Source organism: Osmerus eperlanus, chromosome 4 (genome assembly GCF_963692335.1).
Source record: "Osmerus eperlanus chromosome 4, fOsmEpe2.1, whole genome shotgun sequence".
Lineage (NCBI taxonomy): Eukaryota > Metazoa > Chordata > Actinopteri > Osmeriformes > Osmeridae > Osmerus > Osmerus eperlanus.
In genome coordinates, this window is record NC_085021.1 from 15139608 (window position 1) to 15163561 (window position 23954).

The 23954-nt window shown below is 46.7% G+C and overlaps 2 protein-coding genes across 9 annotated transcripts; both read left to right on the forward strand.

Moving 5' to 3' along the window:
• The first annotated feature begins 895 nt into the window (after positions 1-895).
• On the forward strand, positions 896-19832 carry prickle3 (prickle homolog 3). Its single transcript, XM_062459458.1, has 11 exons — positions 896-1317; positions 6900-6979; positions 15425-15608; positions 15735-15848; positions 15969-16106; positions 16236-16439; positions 16729-16915; positions 17081-17419; positions 17568-17867; positions 18034-18417; positions 18508-19832. Exons 1-11 carry the CDS (start codon positions 1276-1278, stop codon positions 18957-18959), a joined length of 2424 nt encoding a protein of 807 aa, XP_062315442.1. The 5' UTR covers positions 896-1275; the 3' UTR covers positions 18960-19832.
• A 466-nt stretch (positions 19833-20298) lies between these two features.
• On the forward strand, positions 20299-23566 carry fam110a (family with sequence similarity 110 member A). 8 transcript variants are annotated; one of them, XR_009929968.1, is made up of 3 exons: positions 20299-20492; positions 20690-20782; positions 20927-21440. XR_009929968.1 is itself a non-coding variant. In XM_062459459.1 (3 exons), exon 3 carries the CDS (start codon positions 21929-21931, stop codon positions 23153-23155), a length of 1227 nt encoding a protein of 408 aa, XP_062315443.1. In that variant the 5' UTR covers positions 20299-20492; positions 20690-20782; positions 21806-21928; the 3' UTR covers positions 23156-23566. The 8 variants fall into 8 exon arrangements, 6 of the variants coding, with proteins under 6 accessions (XP_062315443.1, XP_062315444.1, XP_062315448.1 ...); XR_009929969.1 differs by having other exon boundaries at positions 20714-20782; XM_062459459.1 differs by lacking the exon at positions 20927-21440 and adding an exon at positions 21806-23566.
• The last annotated feature ends 388 nt before the right edge of the window (positions 23567-23954 follow it).

Here is a 23954-nt window from a genome sequence, read left to right on the forward strand (position 1 = left end):
ATTATTATTCCTAAGGGTCTCAAAAGAATAATCAACTCTATACTACCACTACATAGAAGCAGGAGGCGAACAACTTTGAGCCTAGTTCATAAAGAGAGGCCATATCCAGCCACTAGAGGGAAACAGGTATTCACTATTCATTCTACATTTCAGATAGGGACCACCACGAATTTTTATTAAAGGCCGCAGAAAAGAAGCAATGGCCATATTATGCTACATGCTATACATTTTATCATTAAAAAACAACAGTTTGTATTGTCATATGTAAAATACACAACATGCTATCGGCCAATAATTAAGAGAGTACATCTAGCCTACATCTAGTACTTAACCCTTGAACGGTCCCCACATGTTCAGCATGTTTAAGATATGTTATGTAAAGTGGAAATTCAATTTAAGATTAACATGTTTTACAATTGCACATTTTAATATTTTGAAAAAGGAACTTTGTATAATGTGCAAACCGCCCAGAGCACACACTATCTTGAATTGTAGAGTTACTTTTGCAGAGATTAATACCATAAGGGTTTATATTTTCTGTAGGCCAACAGATGAATTAAAATACGTTGTTTAAAAATCCATGTTTTATTCAGTCGTTAACAGGACAGTGGGCAAAAAATAATCCCCCGTTTGGGGTCATAGAGAAGACAAACAATTTGAACACTAATCCCTGATGTTCCAGACTGGACGGGTTGCTGAGATTTAGTATATATTTAATCAAACAGGGTAAACACATTTGAAAAGTTTCGTTAGCCTTTTCAAATGGGTGATCATCATGATTCCTGCCCTAACATTCCACTTCGGTAAAAAGCTCCAGTTATTTGCCTACTGTACTCATTGTTCGATACACCGCGTGTTGACTCCTCCCATAGTCCAAATGTTTTCCCAATGTAATTTGGCACTAGATGGGCCATGAGAAACTCAACTCCAGAGAGGCGCACTGTTCAGGGCCAGAACAGGGGGTTGGAAGTTGTACATTGTTGTTGGATGGTAAATTCTGTAGCCTAAGCTACTGGATGGTTTACAGTCATCTAGGTGTGTAGCGTGCTTACGTATGCGTCGGTAATTTTCTGTCCCTATAAAGTCAACCGTGCGTAAAAGTCCATGGAGAGGACTGGAAGTTCGACAGCTACAGTAGCACGGACAATGTTTAAAATAAAATGTAGTTTCAAGGTATACGGTGAATTCTGTTGACCTACGTGAGTACTAAGGGGAATCTTCAGTCCCCTCTTTCTACTTTAAAACTACCACGACGCGGGTATTGGAACAATCAACATGTTCACGCGTGGATCTAAAAAGCGACGGTCGAATCGCTCGGTAAGTAGCCTAGCGTACAATAAACTTCAGGGCATACCCGTGACTTCCTTCCCAAGTTGTTTCAGTGCTGAACCTATTTGAGTATTGTTCTGTTACTTCACGTTATAACATGTGTTAGTTCCATAATTACATGATTCATACATTAATGGCATGTAAAATAGCTATAACTTTGAAAAAGTAGCACTGTTCGGCTACCTTGACCTGATAGTATTTGTAAATATATCATAGTGTCGATACTTATTTTTTATTTCGATTATTATAGAGATGGTAAGAGAGTATTATAGATATGGGAAACTCGCTTGCTGTGAAAAGTTGTTTCCTTTGTTTTCTGAGTCGATTCACCAAAATGGATCGCCGTTGGGTAGATGGTCAACAACGTCATAGGTATTTAGAATTTACCTGCACAGGTTAGGGGCCTTTGCGCATAGACGTCTCCCCACGCTACTCACAACGCTGTTGTATTCACATATTTATGTTAAATGCTGATTTTGTAGAATACTAATTACATTTGAGTGGAATGAAATCTTGTTCCACTAGCTGTTGCATCCCAGTTCATACTGGCTATAAAACATTGCCAGTCAGTTTGTCAGAGTGAGGTCTAATGTACATTTTGTTCGGTATGAAACATCTGGCTCTTGGTACCTAACTGCAAATACTACTGTACTCAAAGTGGGACGTAGCTTGTGAAGCTCACCACACACACAGACCTGCTTGGGTGTCATGAAATAAAAGTGGTCTATACCATCTAGGTTAAAACAGGGCTATCTCAATCGGTTCTAGAACTACCGTTCTCTTAGAACAATGTATGGCTCTATATGTTTTTCAAAGAGAATTGTAGTTCTAGAACTGTGAGGTTGGTGTGTTAATATCTTTGCGTAATAAATCTTAAACACTGACGTCAGTCTATTTTAATCAAAGAAAGGCTCAATTTTCATGAACCATGAAAAACAAAACAAAGCTGATCTATCCCTCTGGGGGAAATGCCAGGTGTCCAGGAGACCCTATTGGTAAATAGGACTCACTCAATCACATGTAGCATCTAAAAAGTGAGAGACCTAAGAGACCTAGCTTCAATCAATATTCTCTACAAGATGTTACATAGCAAATGGTAATATTCATATGTTAATGTACCTTCCATCCCAGAGAGAAGATGTATGTGGTATGAGAGGGGTAGAGAGTTGCCTGGCCTCCAGGCAGGCTGTCTGTTTGATCTTGTCCAGCAATGATGACAGTCTTCTCCAGCCAACATGCCAGGGCTACACAGCCCCATGACCCCTCACCTTTCCTGGGGTGATGTTTAACCCCTCAAACGGAGCTCAACACTTAATTACCCTGCCACTTTACAGAGCATATGTCTGCTCCTTTTGCTCCTCCAGTCTGTAGTTATTATGTGTATGTAAAGTACTTTGAAACTGTGTGCTCTAAGACGTCCTGTCTAAACCGTGATAGTCTGCTGCAAATGCACTCTCACTTTCTCAGTTTGCCTTGGCAATTAATTTTCCTGTTGACCATAAAAAGAGAAAAAATAAGAACAAAGTTTCCTCTGCAAGCTTGCTGGAATGAATGTACAAGAAAGGAGCTTGTTTAAATGTGGGAGGTGTATAAACCGAACAATAAAAGTTTGTTTTGTGAGATATTCCAAACAGAACCTTTGTGAACTTGAGTGTTCTATTTATCTCGCACATACATGGTGTAGCAGGTTTTCTAGTTCCTGCCACCCCACCCACCACAGCTCCTACTGAGGAACACAAAGTAGGTGAAGCCTTTGTTGGGACTTAAACCTGACGTATCATCTGTTTCAGAGTTCTGAAAGGAAACACACGTAACCACATCCTTACTTGGGATTCTCATCCAACTCGCACAAAACATATGGCTCATATTTGTTTTAAGTCAGAGGTGGTGATTTTATACATGAGGAAACACAATAGCTTCAGTTGTTATGGAAGGTTTCTCCTAGAGAGTATTTGGATACTGGTCTGTCATTGGAGGGATATGAAGAGAACATCTCCAGCCCATGTGCCCTATGCAATGCTAATTAGAACCAGCTTGATGGGTTTGAAAGCATATGTGGATCAGTTTACAGTTTGGACCAACCATTCCAAGTCACTCTTTGAGGTGGAAATTGGCCTAATGATGCTGATGGAGTTTGATCATCTATGGTATTGTTATTGATTATTGGTGTTATGAACAACACACGTGCGTTCATATGCATGATGTAATCCTCATGCACATGACTCTGGAAACAACTCACAAAGTCAGCCGCCCTTGCCTACGTTTATGACTGTTAGTTTTTTTCCAACTGAATGAACCTTGACAATGTCAGTGGACATGAATTTCCTTGTTTGATTGATGACAAAGACAGTCCATGTGCTCAAACAGCTTATGTAATAATTCTTCATGCATCCTCATTTGTTGTACTGAATATAACCTTTTCCTAGTCTTTATCATGCTTTGTGAGGATTTTTGTAGTTGCTCTACCTAAACTCTTATGCACTTACTCTCTCGTTCTCCTTTTCTCACACACACACTCTCACACACGCAATTTCTAATCCCCCATTTTCCAATGCAACATGACTGGTCCCTCCCAGCTCTCTCTCCCCCTTATGGGCTGTTCTGAGTGTCCACGCTCTAGTGGAGAGCCCTGCTGCACATGTCAGGGATCAGTGGTCTGTCGGAGGGCGAGGAGGCTGCACTAACTGTTTGCTTGAGCACACGTGTTCCCATGGATCGCATTCCCCGGAGACAAAAGAGTCACCTCTCACCATGTAGTAGTGTGTGTGAGATCATGTGGGGTTTATAGTGTGAGAAGGGGGTGTTTAGGCCAGTGTAACACATTAGGCCCACAGAGAGTATCTGTATATTGGTTTTGTGGACATTATCCAGCGAGTGTAACTCTAGGCTGAGTGCTGAGCAGTGTTTTCACTCCCAGGAAAACATACAGAAGAGAGTGTGTTCAGTGTGAGCGAGCTGAGCATAGGCCTCACTAAGCCACAGGGTATGAATATGTTACTGTTGGGTCAGAGTACTCCCCCCTTGTTCCCCAGGTTAGTAACCATGTCGCTCAGAGTTTAAGAAGCTCATGAGCAAATGAGAGCAGAAATGTTCAGTCATCCAGAAATCAACTTTACACATCATTTACCCGTACCTTGTCGCCACTTAACTTCAAACTGTATTATGATGTTGCCACGGCTATGGCTTGAAACCCCTCAGATCCAGACAACTGGTAGTGTGGTTGGTAAGAGACAGTTTACCTGGTATTGGTAGTTAGTAAGTGTAGCAGCCCATGTTCAGTGGAGCCACGCTGCTGGCAGGTTCAATACAGGTTTAATCCAATCCCAGGAGATGTTTCTGCCTGTGGCTGTTATTTATGATCGTTTTTATCTCTCATAGATATAGATACCTGTGTGTATGTTCTGTATGTGGCAAGCATGCATGTGCGTGTCTGTCAGTCGCAGTAAAACGGCGTGTGAATCATTTCATGGAAACTTTTATCGTGAGACTGTGTGTCAGGCCAACCTGTTCTAGCTTAATACTATGCAATTAGGTCTTTGTTTGAGTAATTATGTAACACTTTTAAAATGTAAAATCGCAGACGGAACCCTTCTGAGGAACCATTCTCATTCTTCGTCAGTTGGCTCAATGAAAAACAATAATGAGTGAATTCTTACGCAAATCGAGTGGCATACTTCTAAAGTAGATACAGAAGGAGTGCTTATGCACATAGTTAAAGAATCCCGCTTCCCCTAGTTGGCTGGTTTAGCTAATACATCACTGCATGATAATGAGAAGAGCTGTTACCTTTATAACCTTAGGTAAACTCACAACTATACATTCGAATGGGATAACTGGCTTGACGTGAATACTGTTTGAAAATCAAGCTCCGAGCTGAGCTCCAAGAGACTGCATGTGGTTACAGAACGGATCAAAACACAGCTCAACAGGTATGCACAGGTGTCCTCCCAGATCCCATGGCGTTGCTTTATTGGTGTGTGTGTGTGTGCACACGTGTGTACATGTGTGCACACATGTGTGTGTCTGTGTGTTTTCATGCATGTGGATGTGATATGAAGTGATATTGTGTTCCGGAATGGAGTATACTGCTCAGGGGAGGCTCCAGGTTGACTCTCTTCACATTGTTGCTTGACTGGTGGAGTCTGTGTCACACTGTGTCTACGAGGATCCCGAGCTAGTAGGGTTTCATGAACTGCTCTTCCGTTCTTTGTCTCTTGGAACACAGGAATCGAATGCCTTTTTGTTTCGTGAAACCCGAGTCAATTCCATTGTTACACACATCACAAAAACAGGTAGAAACTGAAAGTAGAACGAGGTCGAGGAGTGAGCAACTGGCTGAGAGTTCGATGTTATGGAGATGAACTGGTTGGTGAGGACGTTGTTGTGTCAGGATGACGGTGAGAGAGGAAAGGAAAGGGCAGACAGAGTGACTGCACTGAGGGAAAGGGTGCAGCTCTCCTCAGGCCTTCACTTCCTTCCTGATACCTCTAAAAAGAGACACTGGAGCAGGACACACACACACACATACACACGCACACACTCATATACACACACGCGCACACACACATTAGCGTTTTAGTGTTTTGGCACAAGATCCAGGATCCAGTACTGTCTCTTGTGTAGCAGACCATAGCTCTTGTTTCTCCATGACAACCGTCCCCTGCAACCCCCCCCCCTCCCCTCTATCTCACACACACACACACACACACACACATGCAGCAGCAGTCAGGCCGTAATCCCCCCACTCCACACTGAGTAATGGACTTGCTGTCCTGATTCCTAAGCACCCCCATCACAGACCTACCACATACATACACACCCCAACATACAGTACGTTTGGTCATTCAAACAGAACTCTTAACATACACTGACTGTCTTTGTCACTGACACAAGTGCTGATATACAGGCACACACGCATGCACGCACACACATATACACACTCACAGGTCTATTTAGTATAATCAATCATTTGATAGTATTGTACATGTCATAATATAGATTAGTAACAGCAGTCCCTGTGGTAGTGAAACCTTGTCTGAACAAGGTTCAGACACATTATGCAAACAAATGGTCAGACGTACTGGTGAAAGGTTTTAAAAGCCACAAATTTAAGAGGGGAGTGGATTGATCCATTCAGGATAACCATAAATAGACTCAGAGAATCATCCAGAATAATCTATGGTATGCTCCTTCCATCCAAAGGCTCTTGAAAGTGTGGCAAATGGGATGAGCCAACACTAAGTCCATACTGCGTTTTGTTGTGAGATGGACAGACATATACAATGTTGCTGCCGACCATTAGATCACGTATGGAATGCATACTCTTCGTTTTTAGTTTTTTTCCAATGGTACTCCAGGGAGGTATTCCAGAAAGCAGGTTATGTGACATATCCGGGTAAGTTAACGCCCCAGCTGACAACCAGCGTTGTAGCAACATTGCCAGTAGGTTGCTGCAACATTGTGAATCACCTGGTGGGTTAACTTACCCGGTTATGTTGCATAACCTGCTTTCTGGAATACACCCCAGGTAGAGTCAACTAATGTGTGCTTGTGTGTGTGTGTGTCAACAGGAGGAAGAGGACCCAGACCGAGGGCAGCCGTGCATGCGCTGTGGAGACCAGTGTCCAGGCTTCCGCATGCATGGATGGAGGTAGGTCACTCATTCATTTGCCTTAATACAGTCACCCCTGCTGCATCCTCTTACATACTACTGCTGTGTCCTTTCACAACACACTGACTCCTCCTTCTCCGGCTGGTCTCGGAAGTGTGTTAGTTCTTCTCCTGAGGACAAAGTCACAGTCTACTAGATTGGCCAGTTCTGTCCCTCTGTTCTGTATTGTATTGAGGACCAGTTCTATGTGTTAGCAAAATGAGCCAGCTGTTCTCTGCGTTAGTGTGTCAAAGTGGAGAGGGTCACAGTGTTGCCCTCAGAGAGCTTGTTAGAACACCACTGTGTAGACTAGATAGTGTTGTGCAAACAGACATTTATCCAGCCACAACACATTGGTTCACAGCTCTGCGTGAAGGTCACATATAACCTGCACTCCAGACACGCGATACATTAAGAACACTGGTTGAGGGATTACGCGGGGTCATGCAGTGTTTTATAATCATTTCAAACTGCTGAAAGATTTTATGGCAGAAACATGCTGTAAACCATAGCTGGATAGAGCATTAGGACAGCCCTTTAAACCACTGTTCTATAGATGGACAACATTAATATATACTAGGTGAACACATAAGTAGGTTGCGTGGAGTAAATGGAAGCATCAAAGACCACTGTGATAAAACATGTAATGTTGATTTGCGCCTACACACACTGAAGAATAGGGAATGCCTGAGTGGCCAGCTGGAACAAACTCTTGTGGACAGGAAGGGAATTCCACACGGCTCAGAAGAGTGTGTCTGAGTCTTTGTTCGGGGGAAGGTGTATGTCTTTGTCTGTGTGTGTGTGTCTGTGTGTGTGTTTGTGTATGTCTGTGTGTGTGTGCAGGAGGATACTGAACACGTTTGTTTCCCCGTGTCTAAGGCAGCCTGGTGAAGTGCTTCATACTCCTTACATGGCTGGTCTGTTTGGGTGTCAGTATTATCGTTTGTGTATTACTGTAATTTGGAGCAACAACAACCTCTCTGTTCTGTTCTACATTTGTTCAGTATGACCCCCCCCCGCCCCCTGCCTAGTGTGTCCAGCCGGCTGGGTCTCTCGGCTGGGCCTAATCCTGTCCGTCACCCTAATAAGATTAGCCCTTTCTGCTCCTGCTACTGCCGCCACTGCCAGGATAGAGCCTCTCCATCTCCTCCCTCTCCCCCACCTCTCCATCTCCTCCCTCTCCCCCTCCTCTCCATCTCCTCCCTCTCCCCCACCTCTCCATCTCCTCCCTCTCCCCCCCCTCTCCCCCTCCTCTCCATGTCCTCCCTCTCCCCTCCTCTCCACCTCCTCCCCCTCCTCTCCATCTCCTCCCTCTCCCCCACCTCTCCATCTCCTCCCTCTCCCCCACCTCTCCATCTCCTCCCTCTCCCCCTCCTCTCCATCTCCTCCCTCTCCCCCACCTCTCCATCTCCTCCCTCTCCCCTCCTCTCCATCTCCTCCCTCTCCCCCTCCTCTCCATCTCCTCCCTCTCCCCCACCTCTCCATCTCCTCCCTCTCCCCTCCTCTCCATCTCCCCCACATCTCCCTCTCCTCCCTCTCCCCCTCCTCTCCATGTCCTCCATCTCCTCCCTCTCCCCCTCCTCTCCATCTCCTCCCTCTCCCCCTCCTCTCCATCTCCTCCCTCTCCCCCTCCTCTCCATCTCCTCCCTCTCCCCCTCCTCTCCATCTCCTCCCTCTCCCCCTCCTCTCCATCTCCTCCCTCTCCCCCACCTCTCCATCTCCTCCCTCTCTCCTCCTCTCCATCTCCTCCCTCTCCCCTCCTCTCCATCTCCTCCCTCTCCCCCACCTCTCCATCTCCTCCCTCTCCCCCACCTCTCCATCTCCTCCCTCTCCCCCACCTCTCCATCTCCTCCCTCTCCCCTCCTCTCCATCTCCTCCCTCTCCCCCACATCTCCCTCTCCTCCCTCTCCACCACCTCTCACCCCATCTCCTCCCTCTCCACCACCTCTCTTCACTTTACCACTCTCATCCCTCTCCCCTTTCTTCCCCTTCCTCTACTTCCTCTCCCCTCCTCTCCATCTCCTCCCTCTCCCCCACATCTCCCTCTCCTCCCTCTCCACCACCTCTCTTCACTTTACCACTTCTCTCATCCCTCTCCCCTTTCTTCCCCTTCCTCTACTTCCTCTCCCCCCTCCACTCTTCCTCACCTCACACTTCCCTCCCCTTACACAAGTCAATAACAGTAGTTTTAACTACTAGTTCTCTGAAGGACTGCAGTAAAACATCCAAGTTGTTTTTAGTTGGTAAATCCCAGGCCTCATTGTCCCATACAAATGTGCTCTAACTGAGTGCTGTGTTTATGAGTTGTTTTAGTGAAAGGGAGTTCTAGATGGATTTCATGGCAAGTTAGTCATGATGAAGGGAGTAGCAGAATGAGAGGAGAGCTGAATAATACAGGATTCAGAACACAAACACAGATTAGCCCTGCAGGAATGAAGCCAACCACATATTCTTATTGAAAGAATACCACAATAGATACAAGACATAAACTTGGAAGGAAAGGGGTTGTGTGTTCATGAAACCAAAAAATTCTAATTGAGTGCTTGTGCCTGTGGCTATGTTGTCCCTGTGTTCAGGTTGACTTTTACAGTATCCAAGGTTTTAATCTGAAGCAGTTCTACATCCACAACCACATCATGTTTACCATACATGTGAATCTGTGTAACATCAACGCTAAGCTATCAGTCAATATTAGAGATGAAGGGTTGGGTTTTCTACAGAGGAGAGGGGATTTTAGTCTTGTGATGTTGTTTTTATGTTCCCGTCTGTTGTCAGACCCAGAAGAGAGTGGAATCTGTTGCCGGGCAGAATGATTAAATAATTACGATTTATGGGGGTCACGGCTGAAAGACCCCACAGTCTCGGATGAATTTCATGTCCTTCAAACGGCCGTAGAGCCTTCCACCCAGGCCTGTGTCCGGGGCAGCTCAGTACCAGGACGCTCAGCTGGGAGAGCAGAGTGAGAGTGATCCATCTCCATGACGAATGTCTTCAGACACATCTGGGGCCTAGGCAAGGGGGCAGATGGCTCCACCACCGCAGCACCCAGAAGCAATTGAGTTACTTCTGACCCACGGGTCCCAACAACACCCTAGAAGTGGCTGGAATGGCCACCCCAATAGGATGGGGCGGGTAGACGGCGATTACTCAGTCTTTAATTAGTGTTGAAGCGCTCTGGGACAGTGTCCATCTGCTGCCCTCAGAGGGATCTAAGCAGCACAGCAGCACACGCCAATGAGGCTACACACTTTCAGTCAGGGCTAATCACAGCACAAGTACACACATTTCACCCTGAGGGTTATCTAATCACAGCACAAGTACACACATTTCACCCTGAGGGTTATCTAATCACAGCACAAGTACACACATTTCACCCTGAGGATTATCTAATCACAGCACAAGTACACACATTTCACCCTGAGGATTATCTAATCACAGCACAAGTACACACATTTCACCCTGAGGGTTATCTAATCACAGCACAAGTACACACATTTCACCCTGAGGGTTATCTAATCACAGCACAAGTACACACATTTCACCCTGAGGGTTATCTAATCACAGCACAAGTACACACATTTCACCCTGAGGATTATCTAATCACAGCACAAGTACACACATTTCACCCTGAGGGTTATCTAATCACAGCACAAGTACACACATTTCACCCTGAGGATTATCTAATCACAGCACAAGTACACACATTTCACCCTGAGGGTTATCTAATCACAGCACAAGTACACACATTTCACCCTGAGGATTATCTAATCACAGCACAAGTACACACATTTCACCCTGAGGATTATCTAATCACAGCACAAGTACACACATTTCACCCTGAGGATTATCTAATCACAGCACAAGTACACACATTTCACCCTGAGGGTTATCTAATCACAGCACAAGTACACACATTTCACCCTGAGGATTATCTAATCACAGCACAAGTACACACATTTCACCCTGAGGGTTATCTAATCACAGCACAAGTACACACATTTCACCCTGAGGATTATCTAATCACAGCACAAGTACACACATTTCACCCTGAGGATTATCTAATCACAGCACAAGTACACACATTTCACCCTGAGGATTATCTAATCACAGCACAAGTACACACATTTCACCCTGAGGATTATCTAATCACAGCACAAGTACACACATTTCACCCTGGGCTCGCAACTCACTTCTTTCCTCAGTGTCCCAGTACCGTCTCGAAGTGCAAAATTAACCATCCCAAACTGAACTTGACCTGTCCCAAAATGTTCATTCTTGTGTTTTTGCATTTTGACATTCTGACATGGGTCTAGGTTATTTGCAACACTATTTAAGGAATCCATACTGTTGTCCGGCTCAAATCAATGTCTGAATTTAAATGTGAATACATACACAATAGAATACACAATTTTCTTGCTTGTTTCATGGGGGGGCTAACACAATTCGTGGTGTGGCTGTAGTAAAAAAGTTTCAAAAGGTTTAAGAAAAGTTTGAAAAAAAGTTTCAAAAGGTTTAAGAAAAGTTTCTAAAGGTTTTAAAAACGTTTTCTACAAAAAGTTTTAAAAAAGTTTTCGAAAAAAAGTTTGGAAAGGTTGAAAAAAGATTTTCTAAAAGGTTTCGAAAGGTCAAAGAAAAAAAAAAGTTTCCCCAGGACAATGGGACACGTTAATTTGGAGCCCTGCTCACTGTGTCCCACCAAACATACTTGACAGGAGTGTTTTTAATGCATGACAAACTATTAGTTTTTCTAAGGAGGATGTGTTCAGTTACCCCTGTTACCAACACCCTGTTCCCTGAGTGTTGGTGTTGGCGGAAAGAGACCGACTTAAGATGGGGAGGAAGAGACATTGACATTTAGAAAAGAGAGATAAAAGAATGATTGACAGGTGTAACCAGTTAACACATTTTAAAGGACAACAGCTCTTCCAGTGGGCTGTCTTGTGATTGACAGGGAGGTCGGCTCAGATGCTGTGATTTGAGATTTCTGTCACTACTCTGCCCCTAGCTAGTCCACAAGCCCATGTGAAATAGCAAACAACCACGGTTTCTTACCATAGGCACTTGTAATCACACATGCTCCTCTTTATTTCAGTTGGCAGAAGAATGGCACACATGCAACGATGCGTCACGGTCATCTGTTCCTTCTTGTATTATAAAGATGACAGCAGAACTGATGCATCATCTGTTGTACTTCAGTAGCGTCAAACGTCTTCACTTAGTTTGGCATTTCAGATAGATATTCAGTGGCACTGTGAGTATCTCTCTTACTTAGCTTTTCTCATTTTGAAAGGACAACCTTTCTGTTTAATGTGTGTGTGTGTGTGTATCTGTGTTTGTGTGTGCCACCTATTGTTAGGGGCCACACTGTCAGCTGTGAGGGAGAGTGCTGGAGTGGGGGAGGGAGTTAGGCAAGGATGGGGGCATTTGAAAAGCCACATACAGAGACTCTTTAAACTCATTACCCCTGGCGAGAAGCTGCCTTAGAATGACCTTCTCTAACAGCCTGTCACGCACGCAGGAAGGCAGGCAAGCAGGCAGGCGGGTGACTGTTGGAGACTGACTGACTGACTGACTGGGATCTAAGGGATCTAGCTGAAGCAGCTCCAGTAGATCTCTAATTTGGATGGGAGGATGTTGACAAGGCAGAATGGGACACCTGACAATGAAGCAAGGTAACGTTGTGAGTCGCTGCTGTGTATTAATGTTGGGTTTTGATAATCGGACGTTTTAATACAAGTGTGTTTAATAGTGGACAGGATCAGGAGTTAGGAGTGGTTTTGGGATGAAGGTAGTGTGGATTACGTGATATTTTCTGATGCAGAGGTGAATGCCATCATTAGTAGTTGTGATGTTAATGTCAATTGATTGATGTGCTCGATATACTAGTGGATTGTCTGCTACAGGGACAGTCCATTTGCTATGTTGGGAGGTTCAGAAGAACAGAGGTTTCTAACCAACTGTGACAGCAAACAGAGATGTGCCTACTGTATCTCTGAGTCTAAATATAAATTCTGTGTGTTCTGAGTCGAAATAGGGGATTAGATCTGGATTACATATTCCAGAACTTTAATGGGACAGCCTCTATTGTGACCCACTCTGTAACAGTTTTTCTTCAAAATGCACACAATTTAAGTGGTGTAGCATCTTAGAGCAGATTATAGTACCACAAAACCCATTGTAGGACCACAGAAAGTTGACCGTTGATTGTGACATGGGGATGTTTCAAAGCTGCAAACCATATGGAGGACACAGCCATGCCACCCTGTGAGTGTGTCTGTGGCTCCCAGGTGGTGCTGCTTCAAGCTGCAGGGTCAGTCAGGACTGGGACCTCCTTCCAGTCCCAGGCCGGATTATCTCCAACCAGCAGGCCGTGTTTACATAAACAATAAACGCACAGGAAGATGCCTTAACAACAACAACAACAGCAGCAGCAGCCCTGACGCCCAGTGGTTAGGTCCAGCAGGTCGTGATGTAACCATGACTCGGACGCAGATTACCTCCGCTACAGATCAAAGACGAGCATCTGCTGCGTTACCCTGGTAACGCTAGTCATTTGATGGGCCAGAAGCTGGGTGTGGTATGCATGTGGCACTATTGGCACTGGTCCTCAGACATGTGAATAGTATGTCCCCAGGCCTGTCTTGGCTGGCACATTGACAGGTATGTGGAAAACATCTGCAAGATGCCAGAGATATGCTTTGTCCATATGTCCTCTCACCACACAGCCTTGATGGGGAACGGTTTAGAGACTCCATCCTTGTCATATGTCTATTGGGTGTCATGTCAGTGATCTAGGGCTCTCTGCTGATGATGTCTGTCATTGTAGAATGGTACATCTACTACTCTTACTACTTATTACTCTTAGCTACTCTTACTGCTGTCTCGGGCCATCTGCACTGTTCACATGACCCGTGTACCACTGTGTCTCCTACACACACACACACACACACACACACACACACAGAGACTGAGGACAAACAGCTGGGGCCAGCTTGCAGGCAGTAAGACTTGCCAGCTAGGCTTATCCTCAGGTGACCTGCTGTGTTTACCATTATTTAGAGTGGACGTGCAGACAGCCACGGCCAAATAAGGAGCCTGTGTGTCCCAGGACAGTACAATACCCTGAGGCCCGCAGAGAGAGCTGCTGCTGGCCTGCCTCTCGCTACAGAGGTTTTCTTTTCTTGTTTAACCAAGGTATTTATACAGACATGAACACTTAGGCGTACACTTCTGCCAAATCAGCTGATGTGATGGGATATGCCTGACCTCCACTTTTATTTCTGAGAACGGAGGGAATAGAAAGGATTTCTGGGAGACTTTGTAGGAGGGGATTGAGGCAGTTTATCAACATTAAAGGATTGTCTTTTGCAAAGGGTCTGCTTGTTTGCGTTGGTACGGTGTGTGGGTGTGTTTGCGTACGCATACATGTGCTGTTGTGGGTGTGTTTGTGTGTTGGGGGGGGGGGGGGGGGCATATCTACTCAAAGCAGCTTTGCCCTCCATCTGTGCCTGAAGACCAGGCCTTGAGCCACAAATACCAGCTGAGGGGCTGTTACACAATCATATGAGCCATACTTTAACAGCATATAGCACACAGTATAGAACTCCTCACACAGCCTACATACCGTACCCTGTCACGATCAGACACTCACACGCAGAGCCAATCACAGATCACTCTAAGGCGTTAAGAACTCCCTGATGGGGGATGAGGGGCAGGAGGGGGAGGATTACTTTCCAGCCATCTACCCTTTATCTTAACCGCTACGGCATGGCCCGGATTACATCAGTGACCTCATTTCCTGCGGGCAGTGTGGAGTGAGGGGATGTTGGGGATGTGGGTAGATATGAGAGTTCTATGTTAGTTACAGAGGGTGTCAGACCTCCAGCCACAGTTCTGGGGTCAGTCCTCTTCAGTAGAATACAGCAAAAGAGTCAAGCTAACCACAGATAAGGAAGTTGTCAGTTATCTTAGCCAGATGTGTATAACTGGAGTTAATCCTTGTGATGGTTCGAATTGTGAAATGGTGCATTTTAAAGACTTTGTTGTGTGCTATATGCCATTTGTGAGGAACATCTGTTTGTCATGGCAGTATTATGTTGCTGCAGGGAGTTGTGTTGAGTCACAGACAAGAATGTTTGGAGGTGGGGACTGACATCATGTCTCCAACGCAAAGTATGTTCCTGATCACATTACCACAGGGTGCGGGCGTTGTAGGTGGTACTGGCGCAGGGTGTGTTGTTTTAATCATCACGTACTTTTGATACTCTGTATGATTCATTATGAGTAGATTTATGCATTGAGGAATGCGTTTACAACCCTGCCTTGGATTGGTAAGGCATCTCTAGTGCGGTGGTTTATTGTTGTGGGTACCTTGCAAACCAGCGTCATGGGATTGCCAAGGTTGCCAGCTGTAGTTCACCCCATCCCTCTGTTTGTGCCCCCCAGGAAGATCTGTGTGCATTGTAAGTGTGTGCGTGAGGAGCATGCTGTGCGTCCTGTGCCTGGTCAGCTGGAGAGGATGATGATGAAGCTGGTGTCTGACTTCCAGAGACACTCCATCTCCGACGACGACTCTGGCTGTGCCTCCGAGGAGTACGCCTGGGTCCCCCCGGGCCTCAAACCTGAGCAGGTCAGAACACACACACAAATCATTTGTTGAAACGTCCACACAGTATTCATAAAAGCAATAAGTGAAGCATCAAGCCTAGAGCCGGTGTGTGTGTCTGGGTCTGAATGTCCCCATGTGGTGTTGCAGGTGTATCAGTACTTCAGCTGCATCCCAGAGGACAGGGTGCCCTATGTGAACAGTCCAGGGGAGAGGTACCGCATCAAACAGCTGCTCCACCAGCTGCCAGCCCATGACAGTGAGGTAACACCAACCATACGATATCCCACATGTATGGAGGTGATACTGCTAGTAGCCTTCACCTATCATCTGCATTTCTCCCATGTGACTCAGCATGGTAACATGTGTGTGTGTGTGTCTCAGCCCCAGTACTGTAACTCCCTGCTGGAGGAGGAGAAGAAGGAGCTGCGTCTGTTCAGCCAGCAGAGGAAGAGAGAGAACCTGGGCCGGGGCATCGTCAGGCTCTTCCCTGTCACCATGACCGGGGCCATCTGTCAGCAGGTGGGGCTGAAGCTGGGGGGCGGGATGTGAGGGCAAGGGTGGAGGTCTGACAGCCACCGGGGGGGGGGGGGGGGGGGGCTCAAACCACAGGTTTCCTGATGTCTAATCATGTGCTACGTCCCTCTTCAGTGTGGCAGGCAGATCTGTGGCGGGGACATTGCGGTGTTCGCCAGTCGGGCGGGGCACGGGACCTGCTGGCACCCTCAGTGTTTCCAGTGTGCCTCCTGCAGCGAACTGCTGGTTGACCTCATCTACTTTTACCAGGACGGGCAAATCTACTGTGGCCGGCACCACGCTGAGAGGCTCAAACCCCGTTGCCAGGCCTGCGACGAGGTGACAACTGCCTAGCTGTGTAGACCTACCGGAACAGCTGTGTAGACTTATAGGAGCAGCATCACTCTAGTCTTGCTCCTGCACTGCTGTTTTGAATACCCTCTCCATCGATGACTTAAGAGTGGAAGTACACTAACAGATCTGGCATGCCTGACCTAAACACGTCCTTTAGACCTAGAGGGTGCCAAAGCCTAGTGTCTTAAACCCAATACGCTCAGTATTTATTTATCGCTAAGATAACCATATTTCTTACTTGCTTGTCATTTCTCTATTCGTTCTCTCCCTCCAGATCATACTAGCAGATGAATGTACAGAAGCAGAGGGCAGACACTGGCACATGAAGCACTTCTGCTGTTTCGAGTGTGAGGCGGCGCTGGGCGGCCAGCGCTACATCATGAGAGAGAGCCGGCCCTACTGCTGCTCCTGCTACGAGTCTCTCTACGCAGAGTACTGCGACACGTGTGGGGAACACATTGGTAGGCCTGCTAAACACACTGCTGGATACACACATAGCTGGATACACACAGACCTTTCAGAGACTTCCGAGAAATAGAATGGTGTTCAATGTTTGCTTGAACACCATTTGCTTCATTAGAGTCCAGAAATGTCGGCTTAGATAACGTGCCCCGTGTGTGCTGCAGGTATAGACCAAGGTCAGATGACCTACGAGGGCCAACACTGGCACGCTGCTGAGACGTGTTTCTGCTGTGCCCGCTGTCGGCTCCCCCTGCTGGGCCGGCCCTTCCTCCCACGGGGGGGCCTCATCTTCTGCTCCCGGCCCTGCTCCCTGGGGGAGGACCCTGACAACTCCGACTCCTGCGACTCGGCCCTGCAGAGCCGGCCTCTGCAGCACCGGCGCTGTGAGACGGCAGACAAGATCCAGCAGCCACAGCGCAGCTCCCCTCAGCAGCCACCAGAGGCCGCCATCATCCCCTCTGTCTCTGGGAAAGATTGCAGACATACTGCTAGGGAAAACCGAGGTACTATTGAGAGCATATAGTTTGGGCATGTTATATAGGTCAAGGCCTAGTCTTTATTTGTCAAGCGCATAAAGTCACAGGTGGGTTATGGTTATGTTTGACCTGGATTTTCTATTTCTCTCTCCTTTTTTGTCTTTCTATATCTCAGGAGTCCACTGCTCTACTCGGCTCCCAAATGGAGTTCCCCCACTCAATGGGCATCCTAACCCCACTGGCTCCTACTCTCCCTCGCCCCACTGTCACTCAGCCAATGGCTGGGGGCCGCCGTGGCCTGGCGACCAATCACATAGCATGCACCTTGGAATCACACAACCAGTCAGCAGTCTGGAGTTTCTGGAAGAGCTGGATGGTTACACTGGCCTCTTGTCCAACAGTCTGACCTCCAGAGGGACGTCTACAGCTAAGGACTGCAGGAACTGGGTGGAGAGGAACGGCCAGTTCATGAAAGGTATTAAACATATGGCCTGTGGACTACAGAGTATCACTTCAAAGCTGGGTTTTATATTCTAGGTGTAACAGCTGTTTTCACTATGATATTCAGGGATGTACTCTGTTCTCCAAAGGTGTTGCTGTATTAATGTTGATCTTGTTTGTGTCTCTTCTCCATACCCCAGAGCTCCCTCTTCAGAGGAACAGCCTGCCTGCCCAGGAAAGCCTTCTCAGCCCTGCCGACCTGCCCCCTGTCTCACCCACTCTTCCACCCCCTCTCCCCATCAAGTCACGCGAGACAGCCCCTGGTGCCCCACCAAGTCTTCCCCATACAGAGCCCAGCCTCCCTGACCCTCCTCCCCAATCAGGGCGCAGCGGCACTGCCAGGGTTAGCTTTCGGGAGCCAATCAGTTGCAGCTACTCTTTGGATGAGGAGGAAGAAGAGGAGCATGAGGAAGAACAAGCAAATGGAGAGGAGGAGCGAGGAGAGGAGGCGGAGGACATGGAGGGTGGTTTTGGGCAGAATCTCCGCCTCCAGAAGGGAATTCCCCCTCAGTTGGACCTCCTAGGTAAGAGAATAGGATCACTTCTAGTCTTAGGCTCTGTTAATGAAAATGTTGAAACCATTTCCCATGATGATCAAACCATTCTCCTTACAGATGGGTCATACCACCATCGTAGTTTGCGGCGTGGGTTGAATCGTGGTCGCATGTCCTCGGACTCCCCCCTCCACCTGGGCACCGAGAAACGTTTCCGCCACTCTCGGCGTGACCGACCCCGACTGGACACGCTGGACTGGAAGGGGGAGAGGGAGAGGGGCTCCATGGCCTGCACAGACCCGTCCTCCCTCACCCTCCAGCCTGGCCAGTACAAACACGAAGACTCCTGCTCCACCTGCTCCTCTTCGTCCGAATCAGAGGAGGAGGGCTACTTCCTGGGGCAGCGCATCCCCCTGCCCCCCCAGCTCCGCAGGCCCGCGTCAGACGACGGAGATAGGGAGGGGGAAAGGGAAGGAGAGAAGGACTGGGGTTTGAGAAACAGTTTTAGGAGAAGGAGGAGGACCAGCAGCCTCGGAGCAAAGGATAAAGACAAGAACTGTGCTATCTCCTAACCCTTCTCCTGACCTCTGACATCTGCCCTGGGCCTGGCTTCACTCCCGTCCCTGCTCCTGCCCCTGGCTTTCTAAATGGAAGTAGTTAAAGGATTACTAAGAAACACATTTTGGATGCCAGTGACTATGTAGTGACGATTTTTTATAAATGTTCAAATTTTTGTATTAGTATACTCTTTGTTGTTTCAGGCACTTTTTTTGCACAGCGTGTACATACATCCAATAATAGAGATAGGAAGCCTTCGCTTAAAAGGGTGGTTGTGTCCACACAGTGGAAAAATACTACATATTCTAAATGTGCTTTTATTTTTGTGTGTTCACTTTCATACTCAAAGTGCTATCTCACATTTAGGTTAAGAAGGAGTTACCAGTGTTAAACTGTCCATGCTAATTGTGTTTGAACTATGTAATGAGACAAACATCAGTCCAATGGACATTCACTGTGGTATGGGACAGCATCTGACATGATAGGGGCATTCCTTCTCAGATTCAGATATTTATGTTGGAAAATAATGATTGGTTATTCCTTTAGCCCATCGGATGGATGGAATTCTTGGAAAGATGAAATGATAACCAGAACCAAACTATTTCCATACTGCACAATTCTAAAGCATTGGTTTGTGCTGACTCTGAATGTAGGGTGTGTCTTTGTATACATATATGTTGTAAGATATGGTCAGCGGACAAAACACTTCAAATTCTTATACTTCTAAGGTGTTTTCTGCTGTAATTTTTGTATTCTGGGGTGTTATTCTTGGTTTATGTTTTTTAAGATGTAAAACACTGCAATCAAACAGTCCCTTTCAGAAACGGAGCACAGGTCATTTCTGTACATTGCTTTAAATGTAGAGACAATAAATTCTGTGAAACATCCGTTCTCTTTCTTATTCTGTTTGTGTTTAGTAAAGCATTTCACATTCCGGTTCTGCTTGGCCGATGATATGAGTTTTAGTTAAGCCGGCTGCACATTGACCTTAAACTAGCTATACATTATGTCCGGCAGCTGAAGTTACAATGCATGATTAACTAGAGTAGTGGTAGTGCAAAAATGACATCCAGTACCTGACTGTGTTGAAAGGTAAGACAGAATGTGAGGGGAAGTCAAGAGGTATATTTTCTGTCTTTTAGGTGTTAGTTCTTTGAGATGTCAAATCAGATCTTTTTTGTCCGAGTTGGTACCGATCACCATTTATAGTGCCATGATCTTACGCAGCAAACAGCGATGTGTCTCGATAATAGGAAAGCTGTCACACCTCCACAGGGAAAGAAGAGTGTCACATGACTTGAGAAGCCGGTCTACTTCCTGGTGTGGGAGGGATTGGCCAGAGTTGTTGTGAGGGGAGGGTGGAGGAGGAGCACACGAGTAGTAGTCTAACAGGTTTGGCCAGAATGTCGCTGCTCACAGTGTTCTCTGGTTCCAGACACATTCACACTCTACAGTAGAATTCTGCAGTCCTTCTGTGTGACGTACTTGGTTGAGAAGAGGCCTACAGTTCAGCTGGACAGTGTGGAGTTTCAGCTGCCACTCTCAAGGTGAGGTGTTCCTAGGAGTGAAAGGTCAAGAGTATTACAGGCTTGGTTTGTTTAAAGATTGCGTTCTGCTAACGCCTACATAAAGATAGGCCTGAGCTTGCCAGGGCAAGACTCTGTACAGGCCTGCATGGGTGTGTGTGGGTGTTTACAGTATGTGGGAGACGTTTTCAGTCTCATATATTCACTTGGGTTTTTAGTTTCCGTTTGTCTTTTGTGATCAGCCTGTTTCAACGAATTGGTGTTTGCCTTACCTTCTCCAAGACAGAACATGTGGCGACTTGACACTGAATGTAGGTATCTGTTGGTTGTTCTTATGTACATAACACTTTACATTCCTCTGTGTTTGCTATACCAGTGCACTTTATGGACGCACCATAAAGTGTGCTTGCCTAATGGTCTCTAAAGTAAATGAATCATGCTGTGTGGTACATAAGGAAGAGGGGAGATGGAGACCTGGAGGTGAAGGAATTGGGCCATGCAGGGAGGAAAGGAGATTGGGCAGTGAGACAGTTGTGGAGCTATATCCTTTGCTTGGGTTAGCCCTGGCTCCTGCTGGAATGAGAAACATGTTGAGAATGTGTCTGTCTGATACATAGGGTTTGAGCGGTGTCTTTTAAAACTTGGGCTTTCTCTATTCTCCTCCTATATATATTTAACTGGTGTTTGACCTCGATGTGCTTTATGTACAACACATTAGAGGAAAATCTTTAGAAGAACACACTCCTGGTCTTGCTTCTCCCCAGAATAACATAGTCTCATGATAGAGCCCAAGCTTGTTTGTGCTTTTGGCTATTCAGAACACAAACGTGTGGTAACTATTTCACATATAGATTCACAGATTTAAATAACCCGGGTCTTCCATCTAAAGAGGTCAGCCAATACAAGCCTGGCAACTAGGAGCTTTATTTAAAGATGAAGTGCCATTGTTCCCCCCAACTAACAGCTGTTGCTATGTGTGATACAATTATTCTTCAAACAATAGATTGTTGATTTTTTTTCCTTGGACCCACCATTTTCTCCAGATTGACTGGATGAATTTGGATGTTTCCTGGAGGAGATTTAACTTCTTAATTATCTTTGAGACAAGCACTGCTACTTGTGGAGTTTCAGTGTATGAGTGAAGCCTTGGTGTGTCTCAGTGGTGCATGAACAAAGACTCAACAGAGATATCCTTGGTTGGTCTACAGTAAATGTGTGTTTGTGTTCAGTGCACAATTTGATAACAAGTTTTACTCATGATAGATCATTTTCCAGGTTGCCATGGTGAGTGTGTGTGTGTTGTTCTTCACTAATGCCGTCTTCCTCTTCCTCAGAACTTCCAGGCTTTTAACATTCATCTAGCTGGACTGACGATGACTTCCCCACAGTCCTGACTGGTCTGTGAAAGCGACAGTAGGAAAGAAGCTGTGGACAAGCAGGCTCCCCCCCCCTCCAGGATGTCTGTGGACACCCTCCAGCCCCACCTCAGACGGCCGCTGAAGGCTGCAGCTCCTCCCAACCGTCTGCCTATCAAGAGGCCAGCGGTGGCAGCGGCAGCACAGCCAGCCGGCCGTAAGCAGACTGCCGTGGAGAGGCTAGAAGCAGACAAGGCCAAGTATGTCAAGAGTCAGGGGGCCCTCACCAAGCAGCAGCCAATCAGACCAACCACCATGTGTAAGCCCATGCTGTCCCCGAGGACAGATCTGCGCCCCACTCGAAGAACCCCCCTGCCCTGCTCCAGCCCCCAGCAAGGGGGCGCCCCCCTGGACCTGAAACACCTGAGTAACCTGATCAATGGGGTGAATGACGTAACCCTGTCCCCTACCACAGATGACACAGAGGAAAGCCAGGCCCCCAACTTTACTCCTAGCAGCCCCACCTGCCCCTCGCTTTTATCTGTCAGGGGGGAAGTAGGGGAGGGGACGCCTTGCTCACCCTGTCTAGACTGGTCTGGCACAACTAAGATGAAGATGCAAGCCCCTGGCCCAGTGAAGGGGGAGCCTCCTGGCTCTGCTGGCTCTCCCACTGCAGTGACTGTACGGAGAGTAGATGTCATTCCCCACTCTGGGCCAGGCCTGAGGACAACCTCCAGACTACAGCAGCAGGTCCGCCAGCCTCTCCAGCCCATGCCTTTACACCCTCACTTGCCACTCAACATTGTTGCTTCACGCCTGCGTCTCTTGCATCTCAGGACAGCCCCTGGCTCTTCTCCTTTGAAACCTGTCTGTGGTCCACCCACCCACACTGTCTTTCCCCCTGCTGCTGCCCTGCTCTCCTCAGACCCCCTGGTACTCCCCCCCCCCTCCCCGGCTGTCACCCGTCAGTCTTCCTCCAGCTCCAGAAAGCGGCCTTCCCTCACACGCTCCAAGTCAGACATGAGCGACAGGTTTTCCCGGGCCGGGACGGACCTGGAGCGCTTCTTCAACCTGTGTGGTCTGGACCCAACAGAGCTGCAAGTGTTGGCCGGACCCGCCTCTGACATTGTGTCCATTGCCCGTCTCCGAAGTGCCAGTGCCCCGGGGTCCGAGTGTGCAGGCACTGGTCGGGAGGATGAAGAGGAGGAAGAAGAGGTCACAGAGCGGACACCGTATGGAGTGTCTGTCATTGAGAGGAATGCCAGGGTGATCAAATGGCTCTATGGCCTCCGTCAGGCTAAAGACAGTGCTAGGAGCACCAACATGTAGAATAAATACTTGCCTCCTAAAAGTCCCATGATGATGGGATGAGAGGAACTTTCTGGAAACCATGATGAGGAAGCTGACACCACTGATGACTACTAAAGTTGGAGACCAAAGCGACTGTTCTGTCATTCGATGCATTATTTATTGATTTATTTGATTCTTTTCAAAATAATGACGCAGGATCTTTTTGTTTTTGTGGAAATGTCATTTTGAATTGTGAAATCATTTGGAAGTGTGGTTATTTTAAGATGGCCCTCAAAAACAAAACAAAAATGTATGTAGATACCCAAAATGTGTTTTCTTTCTAGAGTTGTGTCCAGTTTTCCTTTTTGGTTGTCCCTGTGTTTGATTACAATGTAATTGTACAGTCCCATATATTTTCACTGCATGGGTGGCAATAAAGATTTGTGTTGAAGCAAATTTGGTGTCTCGATAATTTGGTTTGGTTCATATATTTTTTTAATAGATTCCAAAAACTTACTTCAAAGTGTGGTCAACTTTGAGGTAAACTATCTCCCGTTTTGCAACCTGTCAACTTTGAAGGGACAGTGAGTGCCGATGTTACAGTTACTAACCACTAGAGGTCATAATAGTCCATGTGACTTGGTTCAACTCAAGAGTTTTGGAACATGGCTTTAGAGCAGGTTTAAGTGGTTTTACCCTCAAGAGGCACTCTGAGTAATGCTCTCAGCCTCTGGTGGTGTGAGTTACAGGTTTTGAATGGAACTTTTATGTTTGAATGGGACAATTATTCCTGTTAGGTCGGATTCTTGTGGGGTAATACATTAGTTAAGTACCCATT